Consider the following 27,529-nt stretch of genomic DNA (forward strand, 5'->3'; position numbering starts at 1 on the left):
CAGGGACAGGCACGCACCTTCAGAAGGAAACACTAGCAGAGCAGTGACTTTCAACCTTCCCAGTGCGGCCTTTACCACACATCATGGTGGCTGGCGGCAACACCGTGAAATTCTGCCAACTCAGAATGGCCTTTCTCACCAAGTTTTAGGTTATAATTCACAGGGGTATATTCCTTAAGCTAATAAATAAATACACACTGTTGGCAAAGACTGAAAGCACTCTGCTGGGGCTGGAGAGCTGACCCAGAAATTCAAAGGCACTGCTGTAGAGGACCTGAGTTAAGCTGCCAGCACTCACATCAGGCAGCTGTCAGGCACCCGTCATCGCAGTTCTGGGGGATCAATGGCCTCTTCTGGCCTCTGTAGGCCCCTATACACAACACACACACATTCATGCTGGCGCACATACACAATAAATTTTTTTAAAATCTTTTTTAAAAAAGTACCCTACATAAGAGTAAAACAGTTCAGTACTTTAAACCTTGTAAAATGTAAACCTACATACTAACATTTGCCATCTACTACCTGCTAACTTCCAGGAGTGAGCTAAGGATCGGCACGCGGTCTAAAGGCAGCTAAGTCCCATCCCCTGTCATCCGAATGCTGGAGTGGAGCTGTACCAGTCCAGTGGGACTACCACAGAGTCAAGTTTATGGTCCCCTCTATAGCTATCTCACATGAACCCTAAGCAGCACAACACCAATGTTCCTCCCTCCTTTCAGAAACGGTCCTTCCAGAATGTTGTCTTCTGTGGCTTTCTCTTACATCTTCCCATCTCTCCTCCCTACCAGACCTTAAGCTCTGGGGTGTCCAAGGCCCACCCTTGGCCCTCTTCTCTATGTGGTTCACTTTGCCTGGCCTCACAACTTTATAAGAAAATGAATAAATGCGTGGCAGATAGTCATGCTGGCACACGCCTTTCATCTCAACACTGAGGAGGTAGAGGTAGACAGATCTCTGTGAGTTCAAAGTCAGGCTGGTCTACAGAGTGAGTTCCTAGCTAGCCAAGGCTACAGAGTGAAGGCCTATCTTAAAACAAACAAACAAGCAAGCAAACAAACAAAAGACATGGCAGTTCCTGTAGTTCCAGCTAGTTGGGAGGCTGAGGAAAAAGGGTCACATACGTTCAAACCTGCCTAGGTAACAGGAGCATGACACTCAGCACAAGAAAGAGTCCTATGAGAGGAATTCTAAGTGCCTGTGAGAAAACTCCAAAACAAAACAAAACAACAAACAAAAAACCAAGAAGAGTCTTGTGACCTCGGTTTCTTTAAAAAAAACATGGACTTGCTCTTGGAATGTGTTTGCATGCTCCTCCCAGGTGCACCAGATAGGTGGGAATTTACTTCAGCTGCTGCTATTCACGTGGCTCTACGGAAAACCATTTGTTTACCACATTTGGCTTGTCCTTGTCATTGTACACTTTCCTCAGGTGACTCTTCTAAACCCTCAGAGTATAAGTTGTCCGCTGCTCTGAATAAAGTTGGCTAGTGCATAAGACTGTGGTCCGCCTCAGTTTTAGGCCATGCTCTCCCAGGTTCATGCCACCAGCAAGGGCAATAAACACAGGAGTGTCTCAAAATTAAGAACTGAGAAGGGCTTAGGGACACAGCTCAGCGACAGAGCACAAGCCCAGCTTGATCAAAGCCCTGGTTCCATCCCCAGCACCTCCCCTCCCACCACTTCCCTTCCCACCCTCCCCATCACTTTTTTGGCAAGCCCCACTGTAATTAATAGTCACTGCAGACAAGAAACATCACTAACTAAGCAAAAGTGGGATGAGAAATAAAAACACGCATGTGGTCTCACAAATATCTCTCCATATGATCCTTACTCAACAGAAAAACAGTATCTTTTCCAAGGAGATCCCTGCAAGCACCACCTTAATTGAGAGATAATTAATACCATGAGAACCACCCCTAGTGGCTGGAGAGATGGCTCAGTGGTTAAGAGCACTGTCTGCTTTTCCAAAGGACTGGGGTTCAACTCCCAGCAACCACATGGCGGCTCACAACTGTCTGTAACACCAGTTCCCAATCCAAGGGATCTGATACCTTCACACTAATGCACATAAAATAAAATTAAAGAAATTAAAAAAAAAAAAAAGCGGGAGAGATGGCTCAGAAGTTAAAAGCACTGGTTGCTCTCCCAGAGGTCCTGAGTTCAATTCCCAGCAGTGACATGGTACCTCATGACCATCTATAATATGATCACACGCAGGCAGAACACTGTATACATAATTAATAAATCTTAAAGAAAAAGAAATGTGGAGAATATTTGATGTGTTAAATATTAAAAAAAAACAAAAAAACAAAAAAGAAAGCTAGAGAACCACCCCTGACGCATGCAGCAGGAAGGACACAACAGCATTTCTGCAGTCCTCTTGCCAAAAAACACATAATCTGAGCTCAATTAAACAAGGCAAAATCTGCAACACACTACAAAACTGTTATTTAAAACCTGAAAGATCATTAAAGAAGAAGATGAAAAAGAGGAGGACGAGGTGGAGGAATGGCCCATCCAAGTCAGAGAAAACATTAAAATTACATGTAAAATTTAATTTTGGATTAGACTCCAAAGGCAGGAGGGGCTGTGAGTAGACATCAGGGGAAATGAGAACAGCTTGTGAAGTGCAGACAGAGTAAGGTTTCCACCAGTGTTAGCTCTTTGGTTTGCTTTGGTTGAGTTTGCTGTTGCTTCTGTTGTTTGAAACACAGTCTAGGCAGCTGAGGCTGGCTTGCAACTCACGACGAAGCCAAGCTGACCGCCCTACCTCCACCTCCCAAGTGCTAGGCTTTTCTGCATGTCACACACGCAGCTCAGTATTTGTTTCTTAGTGTGGATAATCGTACTTTTATGTAAACTGTTCATACCCGGGGAAACTGGAAGCACAAGTTACTCTGAGTGTAAGACAACTCAAACTAAAAGCAGTAATAACATTTTCCAAATCCTTAAAAGAGCACCATAACAGGAAACCATCATCTACTTGCAGAATCCATGACACCGTGCCTCACTGCGCCCAGGACCCAGTCTGTGGCAGTCAAAACATCAAGCACAGGGAACTGTTTGGACTACCGATATATACTGACTTGAAGTTGCTGTGTCAAAAATCACCATCCTCAAAAGCAAAAACGATGTGTTTCTAATATCACACATCAGACAGGTTATAAAACTACAAAATAAATACTAGTGTCACCCTCAAGTTAAAAAAAAAAAAAGGATGCTCTGAAAAAAAGTAAGAAATCAAGAGAACCTTGCAGTTTAAAGAACAGCTATCAAATTAAAAATATAAAACCAGCCAGGTGTGGTGGCACACACTTTTAATCTCAGCATTCGGGAGGCAGAGGCAGGCAGATCTCTGTGACGATACATGGCCAGCCTGGTCTACAGAGTGAGTTCCAGGACAAACAAGGCTACATAATGAGTGAGACCCTGTTTCAAACAAAAACAAAAATAAACAAATAGATAAATAAAATCAATATACTATTTCAGAGCAAGGTCGCTTCTCAAACTAAAAGTAAGTGAAGTAGTAATTAGAAAGCAGGAGACAGGTAATGCAGAAGCCCATTCTCAGCCCTCAGTTTCACTTCTGGTGTCACACCATAACACATAGAAAACTCCAAAAATAAAGATTCACACGCTTGAAAATGCTTGCCATTCTGACCAACATGGCAAAATGTACAGCTGTCTGGATAGGACTCATCCCTTCCTCTGGTACACCTATGCTCAATCTGCTACCATCTCAGTCCTTAGTCACCAGCCAGGTGATGGATGTCACTGTATCACAACACATGTGTATCAGGAACCCTCATTTCACATAATGATGATGCCATGGTGTAAGGGCTACAGTGCTGGCATTCATATATGACAAAGAGAAACTGGCAAGCACTCCCTTGAATTGAAAAGTAAAAGTTCTCAACTTAAAACGGACAGGGAAAACAATATGCCGAGGTGACTCGTGCCTGTGCTGAGAACAGACTTATCCTTGAATTGTGAAGGAAGCAAAGTCCATGCTAGAGCCACCATACATGCACACGTGTTTGGTTAAAGTTGTGAATGCATGTGTGTATAGGAAAGCATGACACATATAGGGGTGGTGTCAGGCAACCTCTGGAGGAGGGCTACAGAATGGCAGCCCCAGGGACAAGAGAAGATTATTGCATAAAAATACCAGTCAAAAATCCAAGATATGCATTATGTATATCAGAACATCACTAAATTTCAATAAGTTGGGCAGTGGCAAGAAGAAAGTCAGATGGGGACTGTAAGGTTTCCAGAAATGGGGGAGGGAGGCATAGCAGATATTATTAAAAAACAAAAACAAAGGGTAGATAATAGAAGAAAACAGATAGAAAGGATCTGCTAGTCCTAAGCAGAACAAATTCTAAAGACCCAGACTCATCCATCAATGTAAAATTTCAGGCTCAAAGAATAAAAGTCGAGCCTAAAACTTTACAAAGAAAGAAATAAGAAGAGAGAGAACTAAAGCAGGTCACCTACAAAGAAAAGACCAGAGGAAGGTTTAAACCAGAGGAAGGTTTCTCTTCAACATTAGATGGATGAGTCTAAACAACAGAACAGTCTTTAGTTCTCAAAGTAGAGCTAAGCTATGTACAACGCAGACACGTTTTTGAAATGTTTGCTTTCTGTTACTTCCTCACATTATTTTTAAATGGGGTTTGCTGGTGTCTTAGTTAGGGTTTCTGGGTTTCTACTACTGTGAATAAACACCAAGAGCAAAAGCAGCTTAAAGAAGGAAGCATTTGCTTCAACTCACAGCTCACAGTGCAGCAGTGTAAAAGTTAGCAGAACTGAGCCGGAAGCCAGGGAGGGACGCTGCTCACTGGCTTGCTCCCCATGACTTGCTCAGCCTGCATTCTTACACCACCCAAGACCAGCTGCTCAGGTACAGCACTGCAGCCAGGGAGTTGAGAGCCCTTGAACATCAATCAGGAATTAAGAAAACGCCCCCACAGACTTGCCTACAGGCAATTACAGAGCCACTGTCTCAATTGAGTCTTGTTCCAAGTGACTATAGCTTGTGTTGAGGTAACATAAAACTAACCAACACAGGACACACAGATGCATTCATTTTCTCTCCCCTGGAGTACTGTGGGGGTGGGGCACAAGGAAGAAGATAATGTTTAGAAAACAGCCGCCCAGGAGCAGTGAACAGACGAACAAAACTGCAGCGATCCAGAGGGCAAACAGGTGAAAACATGGTAAGAAAGAGAGCTCTGAGATAAAAAGGAACATTCTATGTGATATTGTGGGTAGAAATTTATGAGAGAGGGGTGAGGCTATAATAAACGTGATAAAAGAGAAAGGGAAAAAAAGTAAAAATTCCAGGAAACTGGAAAGGCTACACAAGCAGTCATGATTAAAATGTGAAACAAATAAAACAGATCAAAAGAGGGAATTTGTGGGCTTCATGCAATAAAATCGATTAAAAACAACAATAAGAAAGATTGAAGAGATAATATGGGGAGGAAAGATGGTGATGGGATTCTTTAAGGCATATGATTCTGTAGAGGAATCTTAATTCAGAACATGGCTGCTCTGGCAAGAGATCACACCCAACGACGATCTGGCTGGAATAAGCATTCCTTAAATCCAGGAGTCAGAGGCAAGCAGATCCCTAAGTTCAAGGCCAGCCTGGTATAGAGTAAGTTTCAGGTAAAGAAAAATTTAGGTGCAGGCATTTAATCCCAGCACACAGGAGACATGGCATGCAGCTCTCTGAGTTCTAGTCAGTGCTGTTCAGAAATTCAGTTGAATCAATGAGTTGAAAGGCAGTGCAATGGAGTTGAGTTTGTGACAGTTCAGTTCCTAGAATTCAGAGGCAGTTTCACTCGGAGAGTTTTACAGAGACAGGTTGAAGAGAGAACGAGCCAGAAATTGAAAAGGAGCCAGAAGATTACAACAGTTTGCTAGAGTTAGTTTAAGGTCAAGCAGAGCAATTCAGTCAGAAATGAGAGAAATCAGTTTGAATCAATCAGCTAGGAGAGGAGTTTGAGTCAGAACAACTGAGTTGAACCAGCCAGCCCTAGTTCAGAAAGAACTAGAAAGGGTGAGTTTATTCAGCAGTAAGTCTCACAGACTAAAAGCATTCTAGGCCTAGATTAGACTGTACAGAGGCTAGAAGCTTCCGGGCCAAGGCCAAGTGATAGCTAGAACAGAGGGAAAAAAAAAATGCTCTGGGCTCAGCCCAAGCTGTGTATCCTCCAGCTTGGGTACAGCTCTCGTCTCCTCCCTTTATCTGACCAAAAACATCAGGGGAATAAAAGTTACTTTTACATGATTCTTCTTCCTGTTTTCAAGAAACCTAATAGAAAATCAAGGAGAAGCAACACAATTTCAAAGTTATAATCCACTTGTGAATCAAAATAAAGACATGATTTTGAGTAATTTTACTGTTACCCATTTGAACACCCGAGTGCCTGCGATCACAACTGTAAGTGCAAACGGAAGAAAAACCTGCATTAGACAGAAGTCCAACGACAGCCTCAAACAACTGGAATCAACCTGCAAACGAGTGTGGAACCACAGAACTACAGCCAATCCAAGCTGAGAGCTAGCGAGAAGAATGGAGAAGAAAGAAAAGGCACAGACCTTGTGGAAAATGTCAGGGAGCATCCCACTTTATCATCTAAGTTCTTTGTTCCTCAGACATTACGTTGAGTGAAAAGATACTTTCTTAAACTGTTTAAGAGGCAAAGTGTTCACCAGGATCAAATGTCACCAAGACTGGCAAGAGAGGCACAGCTAGCTCTGGCCTGACAGATCACTGAGGACCCCAGGGAACATGGTGGGAAAGGAGACGGAAGGGATTGAACATCAGAGAATGGAAAGGAGGGCTGTGAAACGTTGTCTTCTGAACATGCGCTCGTGAGCTTACAGCAGATGCGGCTATCTCCAGAAGACTTGTACATGATCAAGCCAACTAACGCCCCAGCAAGGATGCGCCGAGGTGCAGTGTTCCACCTCTAGCCGTGGAGCTACCGGCCGGTGGTAGGTTCCGGTGGAGGGGAGTCATTTTTCCTCAGAGGTGTGGACTCTTTTAAGTTGCCCACGTCCCAGGGGATACACTGGATGGCCCCACTGCACATAATTAGACTCAGTGGCCCATTAAAAAATAAAAACAAAAAGCAGAGGAGGACATAAAGTTGAGAGGGAAACAGGGAAGGAGGAGATAATGGGAAGCAAACATGATCAAAATAACATTGTATACAGATATGAAATTCTCAATGAATAAATAAGATATTATGTATTTAAAAATAATGAGCTGGTCATGGGGATGTACACATTTAACCCCATCATTTGGGAGGCAGAGGCAGGTGAATCTCTGTGAGTTCAAAGCCAGCCTGGTCTACATAGCCAGAACTACAAAGTGAGACACTGTTTCAAAACACCAAAATCAATAAATAAAAATAATGGTAAGACATAGAAAGGAAAAAGGAGACATGAAGGTGGGAGAGGAACATGTTGAGAAGGGACCACAGAAGAGTTGAAGGAGAAATTTGGGGTAGATGTGATCAAGATATATGGTAAATGTAGGAAAATTTTGAAGAATAAATAATTTTTCTTAAAAAGGAAAATGTAAAAGGAAGGTTGCTGTTGGTATTTTGATATATTCAGAAGAGGCCTAGGCCTGTTTTGTTGTTTTGTTTTTATACATATATTATCTGAAAGTAAAGATATGGTAAAATCCAGAGTACAGAATGGAGAGTCCAACTGGGCCAGAGCAAGGATATCTGTCTGAAGGGGAACTGAGAAGCGGATGGACTCCGCTGGAGAAGCAGAGGCTGCCAGGACCCAGCTAATGACTGGATAAGGAGAGCTGCCATCTCCTAACAGGTCAAAGCAGAGGACTGGATGTGCTTTCAGTCTGCTGATCCAGACAAAGAACAAGAAAACCAACAAAGGTTCCTCCTCTGGTAAACAGACTAAGCTGACAGACTTATGGTGTAATAAAAATTACATTTATACCTGAGGGTCATTTTCTGTGACCTTGTCTGTTGGTTGAAGTGTTCTTCTAAGGATCGTTTAAAATACTCAGGAAGGCTGGGCAGTGGGTGGCACATGCCTTTAATCCCATCACTAAGGGAGGCAAGAAGCAGGCAGATCTCTGTGAGTTGGAGGCCAGCCTGGTCTATAAAGTGAGTTCCAGAAGAGCCAAGGTTACACAGAGCAACCCTGTCTCAACCCCCCCAACTATTTAAATAAATAAATAAATAAATAAATAAATAGATGGGATACCCAGGAAGTAGGGCATGTGGTATTCTTGATTTCTGCTGCTAGGGAGGCTGAGGCAGAATAATTGTGAGTTCAAGTTCAGATGGGCAACTTGGTATGACCTTGTCTCAGAATCAATAGTTAAAAAAGCTGGGGGTATGGCTCAGTAGTAAAGTACTTGCCTACCATACACAGGGCACTAGGTTTAATCCCTAGCGCTTCCCAGGAAAACAGATAAGCTGGTGTCTAGATGTGGGATAGCATCTTTAGAGAAAGACTTAAGACATGAAGTTTTATTTACTCATACAAGGTCCTAGGCCCTATCACAGGAACCACGACAGTTTAACAGCTACATTCCTTCACTTAGTATAGCCTTCTAAACCAACAAAATGAAATATAGTTTTGCATATTAGTGCAGGTTGGGTTTTGTCAACTTGACACAACCTAGACATATCTAAGAGAAAATCTTAATGAAACAAAGCCTTCTTAAGATTTACCTTTAGAAGGGAGGGGGGGTGGGATCGGGAAGGGAGGAGGGAGGGGCTTATGGGGGGATACAAAGCGAATAAAGTGTAATTAATTTAAAAAAAAGATTTACCTTTAGGCAAACCTATGGGGCATTGTTCTTGATGAACGATTAACATGGAAGGACCCGGCACACTGGAGGCGGTTCCAACACAGGGCAGTTGATCCGTGGTGTATAAGAAAGCAAGCTGAGCAATCCATGAGGAAGAAGCCAATAAGGAACATTTTTCCACAGCCTCTGTGTCAGTTCCTGCCTTAAGTTCCTGCCTTGACGCCGTCAGTGATAGAGTATGACCTGACAGTTGTTAGCTGAAATACTACCCTACAACTTAGTTTTAGGGTCATGGTGTCACACCAGTAGAAACCTAAGACATAAACTGGTGTCTGGAGTGGGGTTTTGCTGTGACAAACCTGACTATGTTTTGTGGTTTTTGTTTTGTTTGTTTTTTTTTTTTTTTTTTTTTTTTGCGGGGGGGATGGTTGTACAAGAAGAATTGTTAGTACTCAGAGCCTAATGATCTACTGTGGAAACTTAGAAGATAATGCTCCGATGGGTGCAGAGGATAGAAGCCTGTGAAGTTCACAGGGAAGTTTGAGGGTCATGTACAGTCTCTCTCTATCAGGAACATTCATTATTTTGATTTAAGAATCTGTAGTTCTAGTCAGCTGAAGGAGAAGAATTTGGCTCTGATTAACAAGAGACCAGAACAACTAAAGTAAAACCTTTTTACTAGGATAATCAGTACTGCTCAGCTGGGGCTGAAGAATCAGCTGTGATTGAGAAGAGACCAGGTGTGAGAAGTCTTCTGAGCAGCGTTTCTCAGGGTCAGCACACGTAAGATGTGGTCTAGAGGGGGCCAAAACTTTACCTTCTCCCGGCAGCCTAACTTGGTAATGTGTAGGAGTTTCTCTGGGAGTGATTCTGAAGGCATGCAGGGGTCATGGGAAGCAGCTGACGCCGCTTGTCTCAGGTCAGAGAGCTGGAGCTGCTCAAGCCCACTGGAACCCAGAGGACCATGAGCCCCAGATGTCAGACACTGAGCATTACACTGTTGGACTTTGGTTTTGCTCTGACTTCAATGTTAACTCTGCCCTTGGTTCTTTCCTCTTGAAATAAGAAAGTATTTACCTTTTTTTCCTCTATTTTGCAAAAACCCACAGCCATGAGACCCATTTCAGAGAGCATTTAGATATTTTAGAGAGACTATGAGCTTTTAAAGAGATGTTAAATTTAAAAAAGAAAAAAAAACAAAAAAAAAAACAACTTGGACTTTTAAAATACTGAAAAATCTTAAAAGATGCAGAACTTTTAACATTAAACTATGGTTGTGTTATGATATTAGCATGAGATCATAGTGTGGCAGTTTGAATAGGTATGGCCCCGTAGATTCATGTGTTTGAATGCTTGGCCATTGGGAGTTGCACTATTAAGAGGTGTGGCCTTATTGGAGTAGGTGTGGCCTTATTGAGGAGGTGTGGCCTTGTTGAGAATGTCACCGTGGAGCTTAGAGGCATAGCTTTGAGGCCTTAAATGCTCAAGCTACACCCTGTGTAAGACATATCCAGTCTCCTGCTGCCTTTGGATCAAGATATAGAACTTTTGGCTCCCAGCATCATGCCTGCCTGCCTGCACACCACACTCCCCACCATGACGATAATGGACTAAACCTCTGAAACTGTAGGCCAGCCCCAATGAAATGTTTTCTAAGAGTTTTCATGGCCATGGTGTCTCTTCACATGAGGATGAATAAGAAACTAAGACACATGAGGATGAATAAGAAAGGTCAGGTTATGATTTAATTAGGGATATATTTGTGTATCAACTGACAAGTGGTCAGTTGTGCTAGTAGATTTTGTCAACTTCACAGAACCTTGACTAACTGAGGAGGAGGAGGAAAATGCCTTCATAAGATTAGCCTGAGGAGAAGTGTGTGTGAATCTTCTTGATTAGTGATTGACAGAAGAACCCAGACCACTGAGATGGTTTCTGACAGATGGTCCTGGGGCGTATAAGGTATAAGAAAGCAAACCAAGCAAGCTATGAGGATCAAGCCAATAAACAGCATTCCTCCACGGTCTCTTCAGTTCCTGCCCTGGTTTGGAGTGTAACCCGAGAGCAGTATCCCAAGTTACTTTGGGTCAGTGTTTTATCACAGCAATAGAAACACTAAAACCAAAACATTCTAAACAGCAGAGACCTATCTCAACCCATCAGCATTTACTAACGTAATATACTCAAGTCTCACAATCCTGCAAGGGAAAATAAAGCCTGTGCTTCACAAATATTGAATAGGGGAAGGTTTTCTAACCTAAAGCAATGGGGTCAGGATTCTAGCCCACATCTGCCTAGATTCCAGAGTGCCTTAACCACCTATGAAAATGCACAAACCTAAAGAGTATTTTGACCATTCCTAGTTTTTTGGGTTAAGAAAAATTTGAAAACTTGAAAATAAGCTGAGAACTAGAGAAGTTGGCTCAGCAATTAAGAGTGCTTGTTCGGGAGGGAGGGAGGGACTGGGAGGGAATGAGGGATCAGGACACGGCTGGGATACAGAGTTAATAAAATGTAACTGATAAAAAAAATAAAATAAAATAAAAAATAAAACATAAAAAAAAAAAAAAGAGTGCTTGTTCTTGCAAAAGATGAGGTATGGTCCCCAGAACCCACACAGTGGCTCACATTCATCTGTAACCCCAGTCCCAGGGGCTCCCACATCCTCCTCTGACCTCAATAGGCACCAGGCACACACGTAGTAATGCAAACACATACAATAGTAAAATTAACTTTTAATTTAAAAAATAAGTTGAGATTAGAAATACTAACATCCATACAAACCTGGATGGTTGATGTTAAACTGTGTCTAAGTCAGTGGAACACTGTAATGGTAACCAAAGTACAGCAAGCTGAGAATGAATAGGAATGGAAACCAAAGTACAGTAGGCTGAGAATGGATGGGAAATAAAGACCTTTCATGGTCCAGTTACCAGGCCAAATTCTTGAATTTAGCAGAGGGGAGAGGAAAGGCTAAGAGGGGGGAGGGAATAAGGGTAAAGGGAAAGTTACTACCTTTTAATTTATAGAGGAAGAGTCAACCACAGCTTGTGTATACATTCTGAGCATGCTGATGGAGGGGGAGGAGAGGGCAGGGGGAGGGGGGAGAGGGAGAAGGCAGGAGGATCTCTGTAAATTCGAGGCCAGCCTGGTCTACGCAGAGAAACCCTGGCTCAGGGAAAGGGAAAAACACACACACACACCCCCAAGAAAAGTGTCTCCACTATTGCTCTCCAGCTTATTTTTTGAGATAGGGCCTCTTGCTGAACCTGGGGATTACTCTTTTGGCTAGCCCTGGCACCCTGCAGTCTCTGACACCTCCCCCCTCCCCCCACCTCTGGCCCCAAGGGCTGGCTGTGATTACGTTTCATGGGGTGCTCGGGAGCTGAACCATGAGCTTGCACAGCACTTTACCGATGTCTCCCCAGCCTGCACTCTGTTTATCATGGCCGGAGAACACCGCGTTTAGCATCACAGGCTTAAAACCACTTATCAACAGAGCTAACGTGACACCTATCTGGGTACCAAACACAACCCACCCACGTTAAAGATAAACTTTAAGAGAAGTGCATGTAACTAGTTCTTTCTCACATGCATATGCAAATCAGCAGATAAATTTCTAACTTTCAAGGTAAAACTTTTTTCACATAAGTTGATTTAAAAAAATAAAATGTGGCCTGCAAGATAGAGGGCCCAGCAGAAAAAGGCATGTTCTGATAACCTGAGTTCAGCCCCGTACACATATATACATACATAAATGTAAAAAGGTTTTGTTACTTTCCTTCTCAAAGCAGCTCTTCCTCTGGGTGTTTGCACTGATGAAATCCTATTATACTTCCTCATGCCAGGCTTGCACTAAGTAATCTGAGCATGCAGATAAATTTAATAAAATGAAAACTCATTTCTCTTCCAAAATTTTGATTTTAAATTAAGTTATAACCAAAGCCATGATTTTAAAACTGAAAAATTAGGCAGCCTCATTAAAAAATAAATGACACAGCTGGGGCCGCTTCAAAGCTAAATGACTGGGCTAAAAGGCCTGGGAATGAAAACCATCTGTGATGACCACCCATGGCTCGAGCAGGCAGCCCCTGATCAGGAAGATCAAGATGTCAGAAGCAATGCAGCTGAGGCTGAGGGGAGTATTGACAGAGCAATAGCCACTGTATCCTGAGCACTGGAATGTGATACGGTCAGACTCCAGGTAACAATGGCTGTTTACGACACTAAGCAATATGAAACTTCGATTTCAACAGCATCCGCTCACTGGAGAGGGTCAGGCAATTCAGAGAGTGAATTGTGCATTCATTCACCCAGGGCCTTGCCACTTACAAGCACGTGACTGAGATAACAGATGTATGCCCGTGATATCACCCTGAAATAACAATTACAAAGCAGGGTTTCATTTTGAATTGAAGCTTTCCATTTGTAGTCTCCTTTCATCATAAGCCATTGGCTCTGCACTCACTGCCCATTGGCCAAGAGCTTAGTTGGTCCTCCATTCCCGGTGTCACCCTTGCCTCTAATAGATTTCTTTATCACCACCCATTTAGGCCTACTCACTTATGCATCTTTCAGTCTGACATTTTTCTGATTTTTGTGAACAAGGTCTCAAGTACCCCAGGATGTTCCGGGGTTCCTAGAGACTATGTAGCAAGAATGCCTCCCACTGTAGATCCTTCTGCCTCCCCCTCCCAAGTGCTAAAGTGACAGGTGCCACGATTTCTGGCTCCAAGCTAGCACTGCTGTGGTTTCCTTCCGTGTTGGGTCCCGTTCTTCTTGGTTCCACATGATCATGTTCTGATTTCTTATTATTCTTTGATACACTCTCATGCTGACGACTTTTTATAGAAATCCGAATCTCAGACAGCAAAGAAATGGCTCAGTAGTAAAGCATTTGGTGCTTGACCAGGAGGACCCCAGCACAGACATTTAGTTCCTGTTTGCTTGTGATTGAGATGGGAGCTCCCTAAGTAGCTCTGGCTGGTCTAGAACTCGCTGTGTAGACCAGGCTAGCACTGAGGAGGCAGAGAGACAGGCAGCTCCCCAGACCTCTCACTGGTCCACCGACTAGCCAAGTCAGGTGTGCGTTGCGAACGGCAAGAGGCCCTATCTTGGAAAACATGGTAGAGAATGGTTGAAGAAGACACCAACATCAACCTCTGTCCTCCACATATAACCACACACGTGCACCCATTCACAGGAACATGTACAAACACATACGCCAGGCACACACATCCAAAGTTCACTTCTAAGATTTTTCCTCTTCCACTCTGATAGAGACACACAAACTCCCTTGCCTTGCTTTAAAGGCGGTGAGAAGGGAAGGAGGGAGGGGAGAGGCACGCCTTAATAATGACCAGTGACACTGGCCTCATTCAAATCTTTGCTTCTAAGCTAACTTAGAAATATGCATTGTCACACCCAAACCTCTCTTTTTTTAAACTAGGCTCTATTTTTTTTTTGGGGGGGGGGGTAGTAATACAAGGTCTCATGTAGCCCAGGCTGACCTCAAACTAACTCAGCAGCTGAGGATTTCCTTGGCCTCCTACTCCCCTGCCCTCTACCTTTTCCACTTAAAAGTTTTATTACTAGGAAAAATTTCTCATTTTTCTATTTCTGTTTTATTTACTCACTACAACATGGAGGGAACAGGAATAGTTTATAAATCTTGTCAACTAAAAAGTTTAGAGTAAACACATAAAAATGTACAATTTTTTGAAAAGGTTGATTTTGTTAGTAGCTTAAGCCTAAATCCAATGTGGTTTTGTTTTTTTTTTTTCCATCAAAATAAATTCTCTGTGCTAAACCAAAAGGTTCTATCAATATGTCGACATAAGAGTCACAAATCTGTACTGGGGAAAATAAACCCAAACGTATAGTATAACCCACACAAACATATTAAAATCACACATTGCTGCTAAGCAGGGGTGGAAACACAGCCAGGTGGGGCTCTGTTAATTCAAGGCCAGCCTGGCCTACAGATCGAGTTTCAGAACAGCCAAGGCTACACTGCAGCCATGGCTACAAAAAATAAAAAATAAAAAAATAAAAATAAATAAAAATAAAAAATAAAAAATAAAATAAAGTCACACATTGCCTAATTTTCCCTAAAAGGTAATAACTATGCAAAAGACAAAAAGCAGGCTTACGCCCAATGAAGATCTAAGAAGAACTTCGGAGAACTAAAAATCTCAACCACCCAACTCATCCTTGATTTTCACAAGTGAGCCTTATGCAAAACCAAATATCTCACAGGAATAAATGCAAAAGCAAGCTTCGTTTAAGTCTGTTTGAGATGGATCATCCTAACAGATGCCACCTGAACTGGAAAAAAAGCAGCCAGTGTCTAGCCTTCGTCATAGGGAGTAGCACTCAGGGATGAGAGATGGGAATGAAGAAGAAAATGGGAAAAAAAACTCAGATACTTGATGAAGCCAAGATTGTCCTTATATCTGCTGCAATGAATTCTGCTCGGCTACTGAGTGCAAACAAACCTGGAGAAGGCAGGGCAACAGACCTTTTTTTTCCCAAGGGAAAATTTCTTCTTTTTTAATTTTTTATCCACTTTACATCCTTGTTGTGGGCCCATTTCTCCTCTCCTCCATTCCTCCCTCTCCCCCTCCCCTGTTCCTCAGAAAAGGGGGGCTCCCTTTCTCATCCACTCCAGCTCATCAAGTTGCATCAAGACTGAGTGTGTCCTCTTCCCCTGTGGCCTGGGAAGGCAGTCCTGCTAGGGGAAAGTGATCAAGAAGCTGGCACGTGAGTCCATGTCCCATGCAGTCTCCACTTCCCTTACTAGAGGACCCACATGAAGCTTAAGCTGCCCATCTGCTACATCTTTGTAAGGGCCTAGGTATGGTTCGTGCATGATTCCAAGGAAATATTTCTAATGCAGCACAAACTATTCAATTACCCATCCTTAAAATGGAAACAAAATCAAGTAAACAAAACTTTAAAGTGGAGAAGAGCGTAGAGAGCTGATGAACTCCCAAGTAAGTGTTTGTTATTGACAAGAAGAGCATGGCTATGTCAAAGACCCAGTGCCTCCATGGGAACGGCCAGGCCTCCCTATTCCTCTGAACTTGCGCACTCCTGTTGACACAGTGTGCAGAAAGAATCCACACAGTGCTCACTGCAGCCTGAGATTGCTACCCTATGGAGTACCCCTCCAAGAGCGGCTAACCTGCCTCCTCCTTGGCCCTGCCCTAGCGCTGAGTTTCCTGTCCACTGCATTCCGATGTGTTTTCGTCGGAGATCTACACCCACCAACCCCAGCTTCTCTAAACGGTGTCTGTCTTTTCTGCATTCTCTGTCACCGAAGCAGGCAAGAAGGGATCCTTTATAGCTCACAGCTTTCTACCATGGGGTCTTGGCTGATAAAAACCAAATCAACAGTGGTCTTGGAGATAGCCCTCCATTCAAAGAAGGTTTCTATTTTCCAGGTCTCTTTTCACCAAAAAGGAAAAGCATCACGTTGTATACCAACAACAGTATAAAATAAAAAGAAATGCTAGGGGCCAGAGAGCTGGCTCAGCAGATAAGAGTATTTGCAGCTCTTGCAGGAGACTGCAGTTTGCCTCCCAGGACCCGTATCAGGTGGCTCGTAACCACCTACAAGTCCAACTTCAACGGATCCAACATCCTCTTCTGGCCTCAGTACGTGTGCAGACACACATGCACATGCACAAAAACACACAACTAAAAATAAAATAAAAATTTAAAACCAAACCCTACGTCCTCTCTTAGTTCCCTGTTTATTCTTAGGTCTATAATACCCTTTAAAATGGCCTTTTCTACAAGCTATTCTACATAGAGATAAAATGCTTTAAATCTTAATACTCAGTTCACTGAGAAGACTAAAAGAAACTACAGTGTGTTTATGATGAAGGTAGGACTTAGTAAGTCAATACCATCTTGTTGTCTTTATAAAAAGACACCTGTATAATTGGGTACATAGGAAAAGTCTTAAGTAAAAGAAAGTGTAGGAGTCACGTGGTAGGTGGCCTCAAACTGACACAGGCTCTACAAACTTTAGAACAATTTTACACTGAATTAATGTAGTGGATCACACAGTCGCGGGCAGAACCCTCTGTGTGAAACGTGGTACTCTCTCCTCTACCTCTTCTGAGTTTTCCAGGCTCAACTGGGCATATCTGGAGAGGAAACCTGTGGCCACACAGTGCCCACAATGCTCACCCCAGGACACCTTCTCCACCCAGCACCAAAATGCTCACCCCACTGATACCATCGAACCAAACAGCACCCAGAAAGCTCACCCCACTGCCACCTGCTTTCCTTTCCCTCTCTTACCTGATAATGTGCGTGGGCTTGCTGAGCAGAGTTCAAGGTGACATTGCAGAGTTTGCAGAAGAGGGGCTTACACAGCTCCTCCAGGGCAGAGTCCAGCTCCCCTCCCTTAGCTAACTCCTCTTCCCCTGCCAGAGACCCGGATGCTTCCAGCCCAAAAGGCTTCTGTGGCGGAAGCTGCAAGGTCCTAGTGGACCTGGCAGCAACTGACATAGGAGGAGAGGTTGAGGGCCGCTTAGGTGGAGGAAGAATCATCAGGCAGGAAAGCCTCGAGCATAATCCGGTGGGTGGTGGGGGACGGAGTCTTCAAACCTGAAGCAACCGAAAAGAAAACTAAAATGAGATCTCAGGAATATGACACAGAAATGACACCAAAGTCTTTTTCCTCTGCAGATACACTGTGGGGCCTCAGCCTAGCAGGCGTTCCTCGCCTGGTTATCCCTACTGACATAAGGCTTTCCCCTGAGAATGGCTTCGGAGATTTGCTTTTATTTTTGCTTGGCTCAGTTCCAAATGTCATCCCTCTGGCCTTGGCATTAGCAGCATTGCATCCATGGACAATTAAATCGAAAGTCACGTGGCTGGAATTCGACATCAAAGGTCATCTAGACCCCTTCCTCTGGAGTGCTGAAACACTTTTTTGTTTTGTTTTTTTGAGACAGGATTTCTCTGTGTAGCTCTTGCTGTCCTGGAACTCGATCTAGAGAACAGGCTGGCCTTGAACTCATAAAGATCCTCCCTAGTATGCCTCCCAAGTTCTGGGATTAAAGGCGTGCTCCCCCTCTCTTGATGGTAATATTCATAACCAAAAAAAAAAAAAAAAAACAAGCAAATGAGAAAACCCACCAGGAAAGAAACTCTTCCAACCAAAGGAGAGCAAAGAGAAGAGAGTACCACCTCTAAGAATCTTTTCTCCTCTTTCTTTCTTTTTTTTTTTTGTTTGGTTTAAGTATTTTGTTTTGTTTGGTTTTACTCTGTGTATGTGTGTGCACCGCAGCAAAAGCTCTTCTTTCGCCTCTACACACATGTGTACCTAAGAGGTACAGCAGCACTGTATCCACCAGCCACCTTTGTAAAGACAAGGCCTCACTAGCCAGGATGGCCTCAGATTTGCTGTGTAGCTGAGAATGACTTTAACTCTTCATCTTCTGCCTCCACCTCCTGGGTGCACAGCCACACCCAGCTACTTGTCAGACCTTTAAGGCATTTCTATATCTTGCTGAAAAGTGGGTGAAATCTAGAACCAGGGCAGCAATAAAATGTAGCAGATGTAAACAAAGCACTTCTTCTGAGCAACCAGCTGAGTAGCTAAGCCAATGGTTCTGTGAGGCAGAAGGACTGCCTGTGGGCCTCAGATGACACAAATGTGCTGTTTGGAAGACAAGAGCTTTGTTTTGCTTTTGTTTTTGAGTTGGATTCGTTGTCAATATTTGAAAATGAAAAGCTTCACAGAATCCAGTGATGAAAAGATAATCTGGCAACACTACACCCACGACCTCCACCGCGCACAACCACCTGTTTGCTGCGAAGAGCACCGTACTCCAGGCCAGCCTTCTCTGAGACCCCTCAACCCTACCCAGGACTGACCAACCAACCACCTTGGGATGGTAAGCCTATTCCATACAGCCTTCGACTACAGTCATGAGGCTCTTGCAAAATTAAAGTATCTTTTCTCTATCAGGAGGAAAATTACCACCCAAGATAAAGCATCCAGATTGAGAAATGTCCAACCAAGTAATAGACCACAACTATCCTAAGCCCTACAGTGATTTATAGGCCATTTGTATCATCCCCCTTTCTTCCTAAATAAGGATACACACTCAGTGATGGTTATATAATTTCAATTGTCAACTTGACAGGATCTGGAATCACCTAGAAAGAGTCTCAATAAGAGGTGATACAGATGGGGTTGGATGTAGGCTTGCCTATAAGGGGTTTTCTTAATTAGGTTGAAATGGGTAGACCCACCCTTAGTGAGGGTTGGTCTGGTGCTATGTATACAAATGCTGAATTCTGGACCCCAAGATCTGGTTGCATTTCAGGTGACTGCTGATGACTGCTGAATGCTGAATAAACTTTGCTCCCTAATATTCTGATTGGTTAAATAAAAGAGGCTGGACAGCCTGTAACTGGGCAGTAGAAAAGAAGGTGGGGCTTCGGTTGGTGGGTGGTGTCTGAGGTAGAGACTACTAGGCTGCAGACAGAGAAGATGGAGAGAAAGTCTGTGGCCTGGTGGTGCAGATCCAGCCCAGACAGGACAACATACTGGCAAGTAACTTGGGAAGTGAGGCTGGGAAGTAGCCAGGCTCACTTAGAAAATCAGTTTAATCATACCTGCCCAGTTATTGTCCTAAAGCTGTTTAAACAAATCAATAGGTCTCTGTCTCAATTTGGGGGGAACCAGCCAGGTCATAGAAAAGCCCTCAAGAAGTAATAAATATTCCACAACACACCCTATAGGTAGGCCTGCTGCACCGGCCCTGGACTACATCAAAAGGAGACAGAACTAAACACTCTAGCATTGTTCTCTTCTGACTCTGGACCCAATGTGACCAGTTGCTTCAGGCTCCTGTTACCTAGACTGCCCCACCATGAGAGAGGTACCTTGAGTTGCTCTTGTCGGGATATTTTATCATAAAAAAAAAAAAAAAAAAAAAAAACATGGATACTCTATTCTGTTTTCCTCAGAAAAGACCTATAATGTTCCCCTCTCTCTTCAACTTTATCCCTGACTCCTCCTGCTCCCCAATCAGATGACATCTTTCAGTTCTGGCCACTTAGAAAACACCACAGCAAATACCCTTCACAAATTCTAGTTATCCAAATCAGAAGCCTTACTTCAAAGTCTACACTTCCCTCCGCTCAAGGTCTGGTCCTGTTAAAACCCTTTTTCTTGGTCAAGAGAATACAATGTTTCAGCTGATGAGGTTTCCCATCGGTGAGGAAGACCAGTTGGCTAGGGCAGTAACATTTACTAAAATGACTTAGGGAAGCTCTGAAAAGTAAACAACTATTTAGCACACTTGGTAAACACACAGTGAGAAGGAGACACTGGCTGGGAATTCATACAGTTAAGAGAAAGATGGTTAGTCGTAGAATTGAACAGTACTTTTCATTAATTGCAACAGCTATAAAAGGATAACAATCAACTACTCATATCTCTGAAGACACAAAGAAAAATGATACAGATTTGAAACATTTAAACGATAAGTTTCTCTGAAAAAAAATATTATGTCTCCCAACTAAATAAAAGACATCCAAAAAAAAGCAAACATGATTCTAGATATGGGGGGGGGGGGGGAAGGGAGTAATGAAATTAAACAAAACCATCTTTTTAAATAGATTAACTACTCAGTTATAACTGTGTCATTCTGACACTGACTTGTCATACAGAGTCTCTGGTCATCGATGCTGTTGGGTCATAGAGAAAAGATAGAGCAGGGGACCAAACCATCCACATAAAGAAAATCAGCAATATACACAGAGAACCAAATCAGCCTACTACCAAGACATGCCTGGGCTTGTTTCTTGCCTGCTTACTCCCACCTGAGGAAACCCCAGCATGCCGCTGTCCACATGGTCACACACAACGGTCCAGCAGAAGCAAAGCTCTCCACAGCAGAGGCACAAAGGGCCTTATTCCAGGGCAAAACACTGGCGAGGGTGAGGCAGGAGGTGTTCACAGTGCAGGCTTACCTAGTTCCACACTTTATCTTCCTAATGTTCAAAGAAAGGGTAGATACCTTAAAACTACTGCGTAAGACTAACCCTCTCCCTCAAAAAAAAAAAAAAAAATCTATAGGCGACACTCACAACAGGTATTTCATTCTGTTAATAAATAAATCAATCTAAAATAAATAAAGCCAAACCTTCAGTGAATGCAAGAACTGTGAGATACAGAGACCCAAAAACACACTCGGATTCGTTCAAACTGCTGCATTAATTTAAGAGACCAATTTAGAAACTGATATAAAAATACTTCTCAGATCTTAAAATTCATCCGATTGGATGCTTGCGATGGCATACATGAAGGATGCACAGGGCTTAATGTCCTAATTTGGAAGGGAGCGGAGAAGACACTAAAGAAAACCACAGCTTCACCATGGACCAGTTTAAGGAAAATGAATGACCACAGCACACGTTTCCACGGCTGGGCTGGGGCCTACTCTTCACGGGCTGTATAGCAAACAACAGCCCTCCCCTTGGCAGAAATAGACCCAGGGAAAAGAAAAGGATCCGAGAACAGGTTCCCTGCGTCCGGGTAAAGTAGGGAAGGCTGTCCCCTGATATTCTGGAGAAGAGCAGAGAGACTCTTACTCAGAGGTCACCAGAACAAGATAGGCAGAAAAACAGTCCCGGGAGGCTGTTTTACATCACAGAAGAAAGCTGAGAGAGAGAGAGGGAGGAGGCCCTGGCGACCCAGGCTCAGCATCTAGGACTCAGAGCTGCTCCCCTGCAGCATCGCCCCCGCGTGTGCCATTCCTGGGCTGGGCACGCACATGCACTCCGGTCCCGCGCGGATGCCGGCGGGGAGCACCGGGTCGCCGAGGCAGCTACGCGAACGGCTGCGGGATCGGGATCGCGATCGGTGGCCCGCCGGACGCCGCGGGCGAGGCTGACACGCGCACACGGACGCAGCCGCACGGACCCGCGGACCGCACTCACCGGAACCGGCAGGCCGCAGCCGCCCCGCCACCCCGCGCGCCGCCGCCCGCTCCACGACCACTTTCTGTGCTACTCGCCGCCGCCAGGCCGCTCCAGGGCTGGAGGTTGACTGTCAAAAGTCGTTCGGAGTGGAGCCACCGGGAAACAGCTGCAGGAAGTGACTGCGGAACCGGGAGGCGGCGGAGGAGGAGGAGGAGGCAGGGCTCCCGGCGGCGCCACTGCGCATGTGCGTGGGCAGCGGCGCCTCCCGCAGACCCGGAGCGCGGAGCAGGTGCGGGACGGCGGTGCGAGAGGGTGTAGTACCCGGGCACGGGCGACGCCTCGGAGCCTACCCTGAGAGCGATGCGGGCAGAAGCCTGGCACAGCCTGGAGGAGGGCGAAGGTTCTCTCCTGAGATCTCGAAACTGCACTCCCTGCGCCTCCCTGCGTAGGGAAGCAGCGCGGCCGAGCCCTCCCAAGGCTGCAGAACCCGCACCGAAGTCCTACCCTCACCTGCGCTAGGCGATGAGAGAAGGAGGACGCTCCCTCCCGACTCTCGGCAGCCTCACCTGCAGGACCGGACGGACCACAGAAGCCCCCGGGACACCTTCAAGGGAGACGCCGAGCTGGATTTGCAGCCCTAGGGTTCTGCTGGCTTGTAATACCTTAATGCATGTAGATACTTGTATGGTGGCTGGTTTTTTTTCTCCCCGGACGGCACGACACAAATTTTCCATTGTATCAGCAGAGTGCGGTTCCGCAGCATCAAGTACTTTCATATTGTGTGCGGTTATTGTGTAATCATAAACTAAAAAGCCAGGGAGGTCCGGGTATGGTAAACTGTGCCCTCGGTAGCCGGCCGACTTAGGCAGGAAATTAAGGCTGTCACTGGAGCACGCGCCATCCAGTACCAACCCGGGGCTGGCTTTGAAAATTCGAGGACAGTTCAAAACAGACTAAACCAGTGGGCAAGAGCCGCTGGGGAGAGTAATCCTCTATCCAGATGAGTTCAGTGCGTGTGCAGTGTGTGTGCAAATATCAGGTGGCTTCTCTGTTTTTAAAATAACAGGGCAGGAATGTGTTTCCCAGCCCTTGGTTATAAGGCCTTAGCTAGTCTCAGAACTTTGCCATTCACACTTGTTTAGCTGGGACCATGGCTGGACCCTGGCCAGCCATCTCATCTCAGCCCTCATCCTCATTTGCTTTGTAGACCAGGTTGACCACGAGCTCACATTGGCCCACCTGCCTCCTCAAGTGCTGGAATTACAGGGCTAGCCACCACGTCCAGCTCCTTATCCTCATTTTCCCTCACAGGTCCTGTAGTAGTTACCTGTCGTGTCTTACTGTGAAATAGCTGACAAAGGCAACTGAAGAAAAGAAAGGCTAATTTTGGCTCACAGTTCATGAGGGCGCACGCAGGGCAGCTGGTCACACTTGCCCACAGGAAGCCCGGAGAAATCGCTCGGCTACTTTCCATCCATGGGATGCCGCCCACATCCAGGGGGAGTGTTCCCTCTTCAGTTTCTAATCTGGAAACACTCCCACCCACAGGCGCAGGAATGGTTTTAGATCCTGTCAAGTTGACGGGCCGCGATCTCACTTTACCTCTGTGAATTTAATTCTGTCTGTCCCGCGTGTTGAATGCCTGCCCGCACTGTCCTGGCCACCCCTGCTGTCCTCTGCAGCTTCTCAGACAAGCTTCCGTAGACCTGCCAGTGCCCTGCACGATAACACAGTATCAATTCCTCATGTTTTAATTTCTTATACACGTCATCTGCCTTAAACTCCTGCGTGCAGGAAGAAATAGGTCTTGGAATTTTCAGTTTATGGTTTATGGTCTTATGCGTAAAAGCTGAGTGCAGGGACCTCGCCCTCTAGCTCATACACACACAAATAGTCGATATTCGGTGTTTGCCACTCTTGACTCTATACTGACTTCAGATACCTAAGGCATTTCCTTCCCTTGCCCAGGAAAAGGTAGGCAATTCCAAGATACATGTTTCATAAGATAAGTAAATCTCATGACAGAGACAATGGCCCCATAAGTTGTTGCTTCTGTTGGGAATCATTTGGATCGTATGAGTGTCAACACCAATAAATAAATAATAAATAAAATAAAGGAAAGGAAAAGAGACACAGGTCATATCCATCACCTTTTCCGTAGGAAAAAAAAAATCACAATGACTTGTGGTTGAAGCCCACTTGTGTGATTCTGTGCTGCTGGTCAGCCAAGTAAAGACACACCTATGTGGGACTTGGAGAATTCTTAAAGCAAATGAGAGGATCAGAAGCACTAGCGGAAGCTAGGGGAGCCGCTTAAAGCTGTGTCTCCAGTGTGCATTGTGTCACTAATGTGTTATGGCCCATTCACACAGATCCCAATGGCCAAAGCCTCTTCTGTCACTAAACCTCAAGCCAGAGCAGTTGTCTCTGCCTTCTTAGGCATCTGGCATGGTGATGGGTCATTCTAAATAAAAATACACTGGGGAGCCAGCGAGAGGGCCCAGTGGCTAAAGCGCTTTGCCGCCAGGCCTGGAAACGTTAGCCCCAGCCATCCCTGGTACCCACATAATAAAAGCCAGGTGCAGGTGATATGCCTCTGTCATCCCAGGGTCCCTGGGGCGGGATGAGAAGCAGAGACAGAAGACTCGCCCAAAGGTTCTCAAGCCAGCTGCGTTAGAGTATGCAGCACCGTAGTAGAAACAGGAGCGTCCCTGCCTCAGGGTGGAAGGTGAGAAATTATTCCCCCAAAGCCTGTCCTCTGACCTCCACAGCAGGCCTGCATTCACACACCCTTGTAGTAATAGTCATCATAATATTTTTTAAAGACTATAACCTGACACAGATATGGGCAATCTTGTCACTTAAAGGTGCTGTTACAAACCCCGAGAAAGACCTCATGTCTGCTCTCCTTCCCCAAACAAGTTTCTGAGGTTGCCTGGAAAGAAAATGTGGACATAGCCATAGTGGAACTCCTGGACAGATCTTGAGGTCTGCACTCCGGGCACCTGAGCTCACACATCAGGGAGATGCAAAAGGCAGCTCAGGTCCTGAGGTTTTTACCTCAGTAAGCCCACAGAGAAAGCAGTGTGGCTCAAGCTTACTGCTTGGTCATGAAGAACCAGAAAGAAAAAAAAAAAAAAAAGTCTCCAAACTTGAATTTTTTTTTTTTTTTTTTTTTTTTTTTTTTTTTTTTTTTTTTTGCTTTTAGCACCTGATGCCTTAAAACCCACTCAATGGCAGCTGCAAGAGGTGATAGACAGCCGATGACCCTACAGGTCAGAGTGAGGAAAGGACAAAGCTAAGGTACAGATCAGTTACCCCAAAGCTGATGTGAACTTTTGAGGCTAAAGTCAATGGGGTACAGGGTTATTCCTAACAAACCAATAAAACACCTCCCCTTACTGCCTGCTTCCCACCTTGCCCTGGCCCCTCTCAAATGATTCACAAGCCCTACTCAGAGGAGCAAACAGAGGTAGATCATTTAGAAGTGATTATTATTAACCACAACTGTCTCAAGCGCTAATCGGTTTTTAAGGAAAAAAAGCACATGGGAAATGACTACAAGATTTTCTCTGTGGAAAGAAGAGGCTCTCCACATAAGACCCATTTCTTCTTTTTCTTTTTCTTTTTTTTTTCTTTGAGGCATGATTGTGCTATTGCTCCAGGCTGGCCTCAGCCTTTTTAGTGATGAGATTACAGACATTCACTGCCATGTCCATTCAATTATCAAGGAGGAGGAGAAGGAAAAGAGTAAAAATCAGTTCACATCCTTGAATTTGTAGGCTGATACAGCACAAGCAGAAAATTTGCATGGCCACAGTTAACTGAAAAATGAATATAATATATAATATTATATTATATAGTATATTATTATAATATATTATTAATATAATAGATTGTGTATCATATTATATATAATATAATTATATAAAGTATAATATAATATATAGTATACTTATATATTATATATAGTATATGCATAATATATAGTATATATTATAATATATTATATAACATGTATATTATATTATATATTATTATATTATTATAATATAACATGTATACTATTATGTTATATATTATTATATTATAATATAACATGTATAATATTATATTACATATTATAATTACATGTTATATTATACATGTTATATAATATATTATATATAATAATATTATATTATATATTATATGTATTATATAATATATAATATTATATTACATATTATAATATACATGTTATATAATATATTATATAATTGTAATATATATAATATATTATTATGCATATACTATATATAATACAAATGCATGAATAAACAAGGAATTTCTGTCCTCCTACTTTTAATAGGATTGCAGTGTCTGACAATTGTTCTTGACAAAAACTTCTCTGTTAATGTGACTATTATATATGAAACACTGAATCTATCAGGAGAAACGTCCTATCTTAAAACAAGAAAAACGATCTAGAGAGGTGGCTCAGCAGTTAAGAACACCTGCTGCTTGTGCAGAGGACTGGGGTCCACTTCCCAGAACCCGGTGTTGATGCCCAACCATATGTATATCCAGTTCCAGAGAATCCTGTGCCCTATTCTGGCTCCTCAGCATGCCTGTGACATCCCTTCTTATGTGCAGGTAAAGCATACATACACATAAGTTGCTTTTTGTTTTTAAATGGTGAAGTGAGGGAGGTAACCAAGGCGATCAAGGTAATTATCGTCTACATGGCCAGCTCAAGGCCAGCCTAAGCTATATGAGAATCTGCTTCAAAATATAACAAAGAGAGAAAAGTATTTTAATTACATTAAATTATATACAACAAAAATCTACTTGTGTTAGTTTGTTTACCAAGAATACAATTCTAACATACTTTGGGTACATTGTCTTGGCTTGAGCTTTTGGGGTGTCTCCATGAGTAATCTTCATGTGCATACATAATCAGAGGAGAAGAGACATTTGTCATTTCCAAGGGCTTGTGCACATATCCAGTCAATAGTCCCCTCTTGTGTGGATGTGTGCATGGAGTCTTGAGACACTCTGTACCTTCACTTTCATGCTCAGGGTGTGACACATGACCACTTCCAGTCTTACTTTTTCATTGACAGCATCAGAGAAAGACTCCAAAATTATTTTTGCTGCTTGTAGACACACTTCTTCCTTTACAACAACAGCAACACAATATACCAAGAGTCCCAATTCAAGCAAAACAGTCCCTCAAGCATCTTTGAACATTTTTCCTTTAAAAAAAATTAGGGCAACAGTAGCAAGATGTCAACAGCAGAGATATAAATTCAGCTTCCTTTCATTCCTTTAATTAAAAGCTGAATCATGTAGGTAGCAAAGCTCAGCCTGTAGCCAACTACCACACTGAGATCCCCTCCCAGGCTCAAAATATAATTGAGGATGGAGACAAACCAACCAGAGCCAAAGCCCTGTGTGGAATGGTCAGGCTGAGACTGCAGCAGCTGACAGGGCTCACAGGGCAGATGTACACAAGGGAGGGCACACGGAGTTGATGAGCATGCCCCATTCATAAACTAACAAGTCCAGATTTGTTCTCCAATCTGTAGAAAAAATGCTGGCACTGGAATCCAAATGAATAGGTTAGAAGAAGAAAAAGATTCAAAGCAGAAGAGGGAGGGGCCAAGAGACCTGACAATGAACTCACACCGCTGTGGACACCGCAGAAGAACAGAAGAGGGGAACGTTAAAAGGCTCCTACCAACCCACCCTGCTGTGTCAACCATGAAGATTCCACTT

The 27,529-nt window shown here is 43.8% G+C and overlaps 1 protein-coding gene across 3 annotated transcripts in view; it reads right to left on the reverse strand.

Moving 5' to 3' along the window:
- The window catches only part of Zmat3 (zinc finger matrin-type 3), a 33,498-nt gene extending 11,382 nt beyond the window's left edge, over nucleotides 1-22,116 (reverse strand). Inside the window, exons 1-2 of one of the 3 annotated variants that reach the window (XM_021649921.2) lie at nucleotides 21,788-22,116; nucleotides 17,126-17,434 (exon numbers count right to left, since the gene is read on the reverse strand). In XM_021649921.2, the coding sequence (XP_021505596.1) occupies nucleotides 17,126-17,377 (252 nt within the window). In that variant the 5' untranslated portion in view covers nucleotides 17,378-17,434; nucleotides 21,788-22,116. Of the gene's footprint in view, nucleotides 1-17,125; nucleotides 17,435-21,621; nucleotides 21,746-21,787 lie in introns of those variants that run through there. The other 2 variants (XM_021649924.2, XM_021649922.2) reach the window with 2 other exon arrangements.
- Nucleotides 22,117-27,529: the final 5,413 nt, after the last annotated feature.

Source organism: Meriones unguiculatus, chromosome 2 (genome assembly GCF_030254825.1).
Source record: "Meriones unguiculatus strain TT.TT164.6M chromosome 2, Bangor_MerUng_6.1, whole genome shotgun sequence".
NCBI lineage: Eukaryota > Metazoa > Chordata > Mammalia > Rodentia > Muridae > Meriones > Meriones unguiculatus.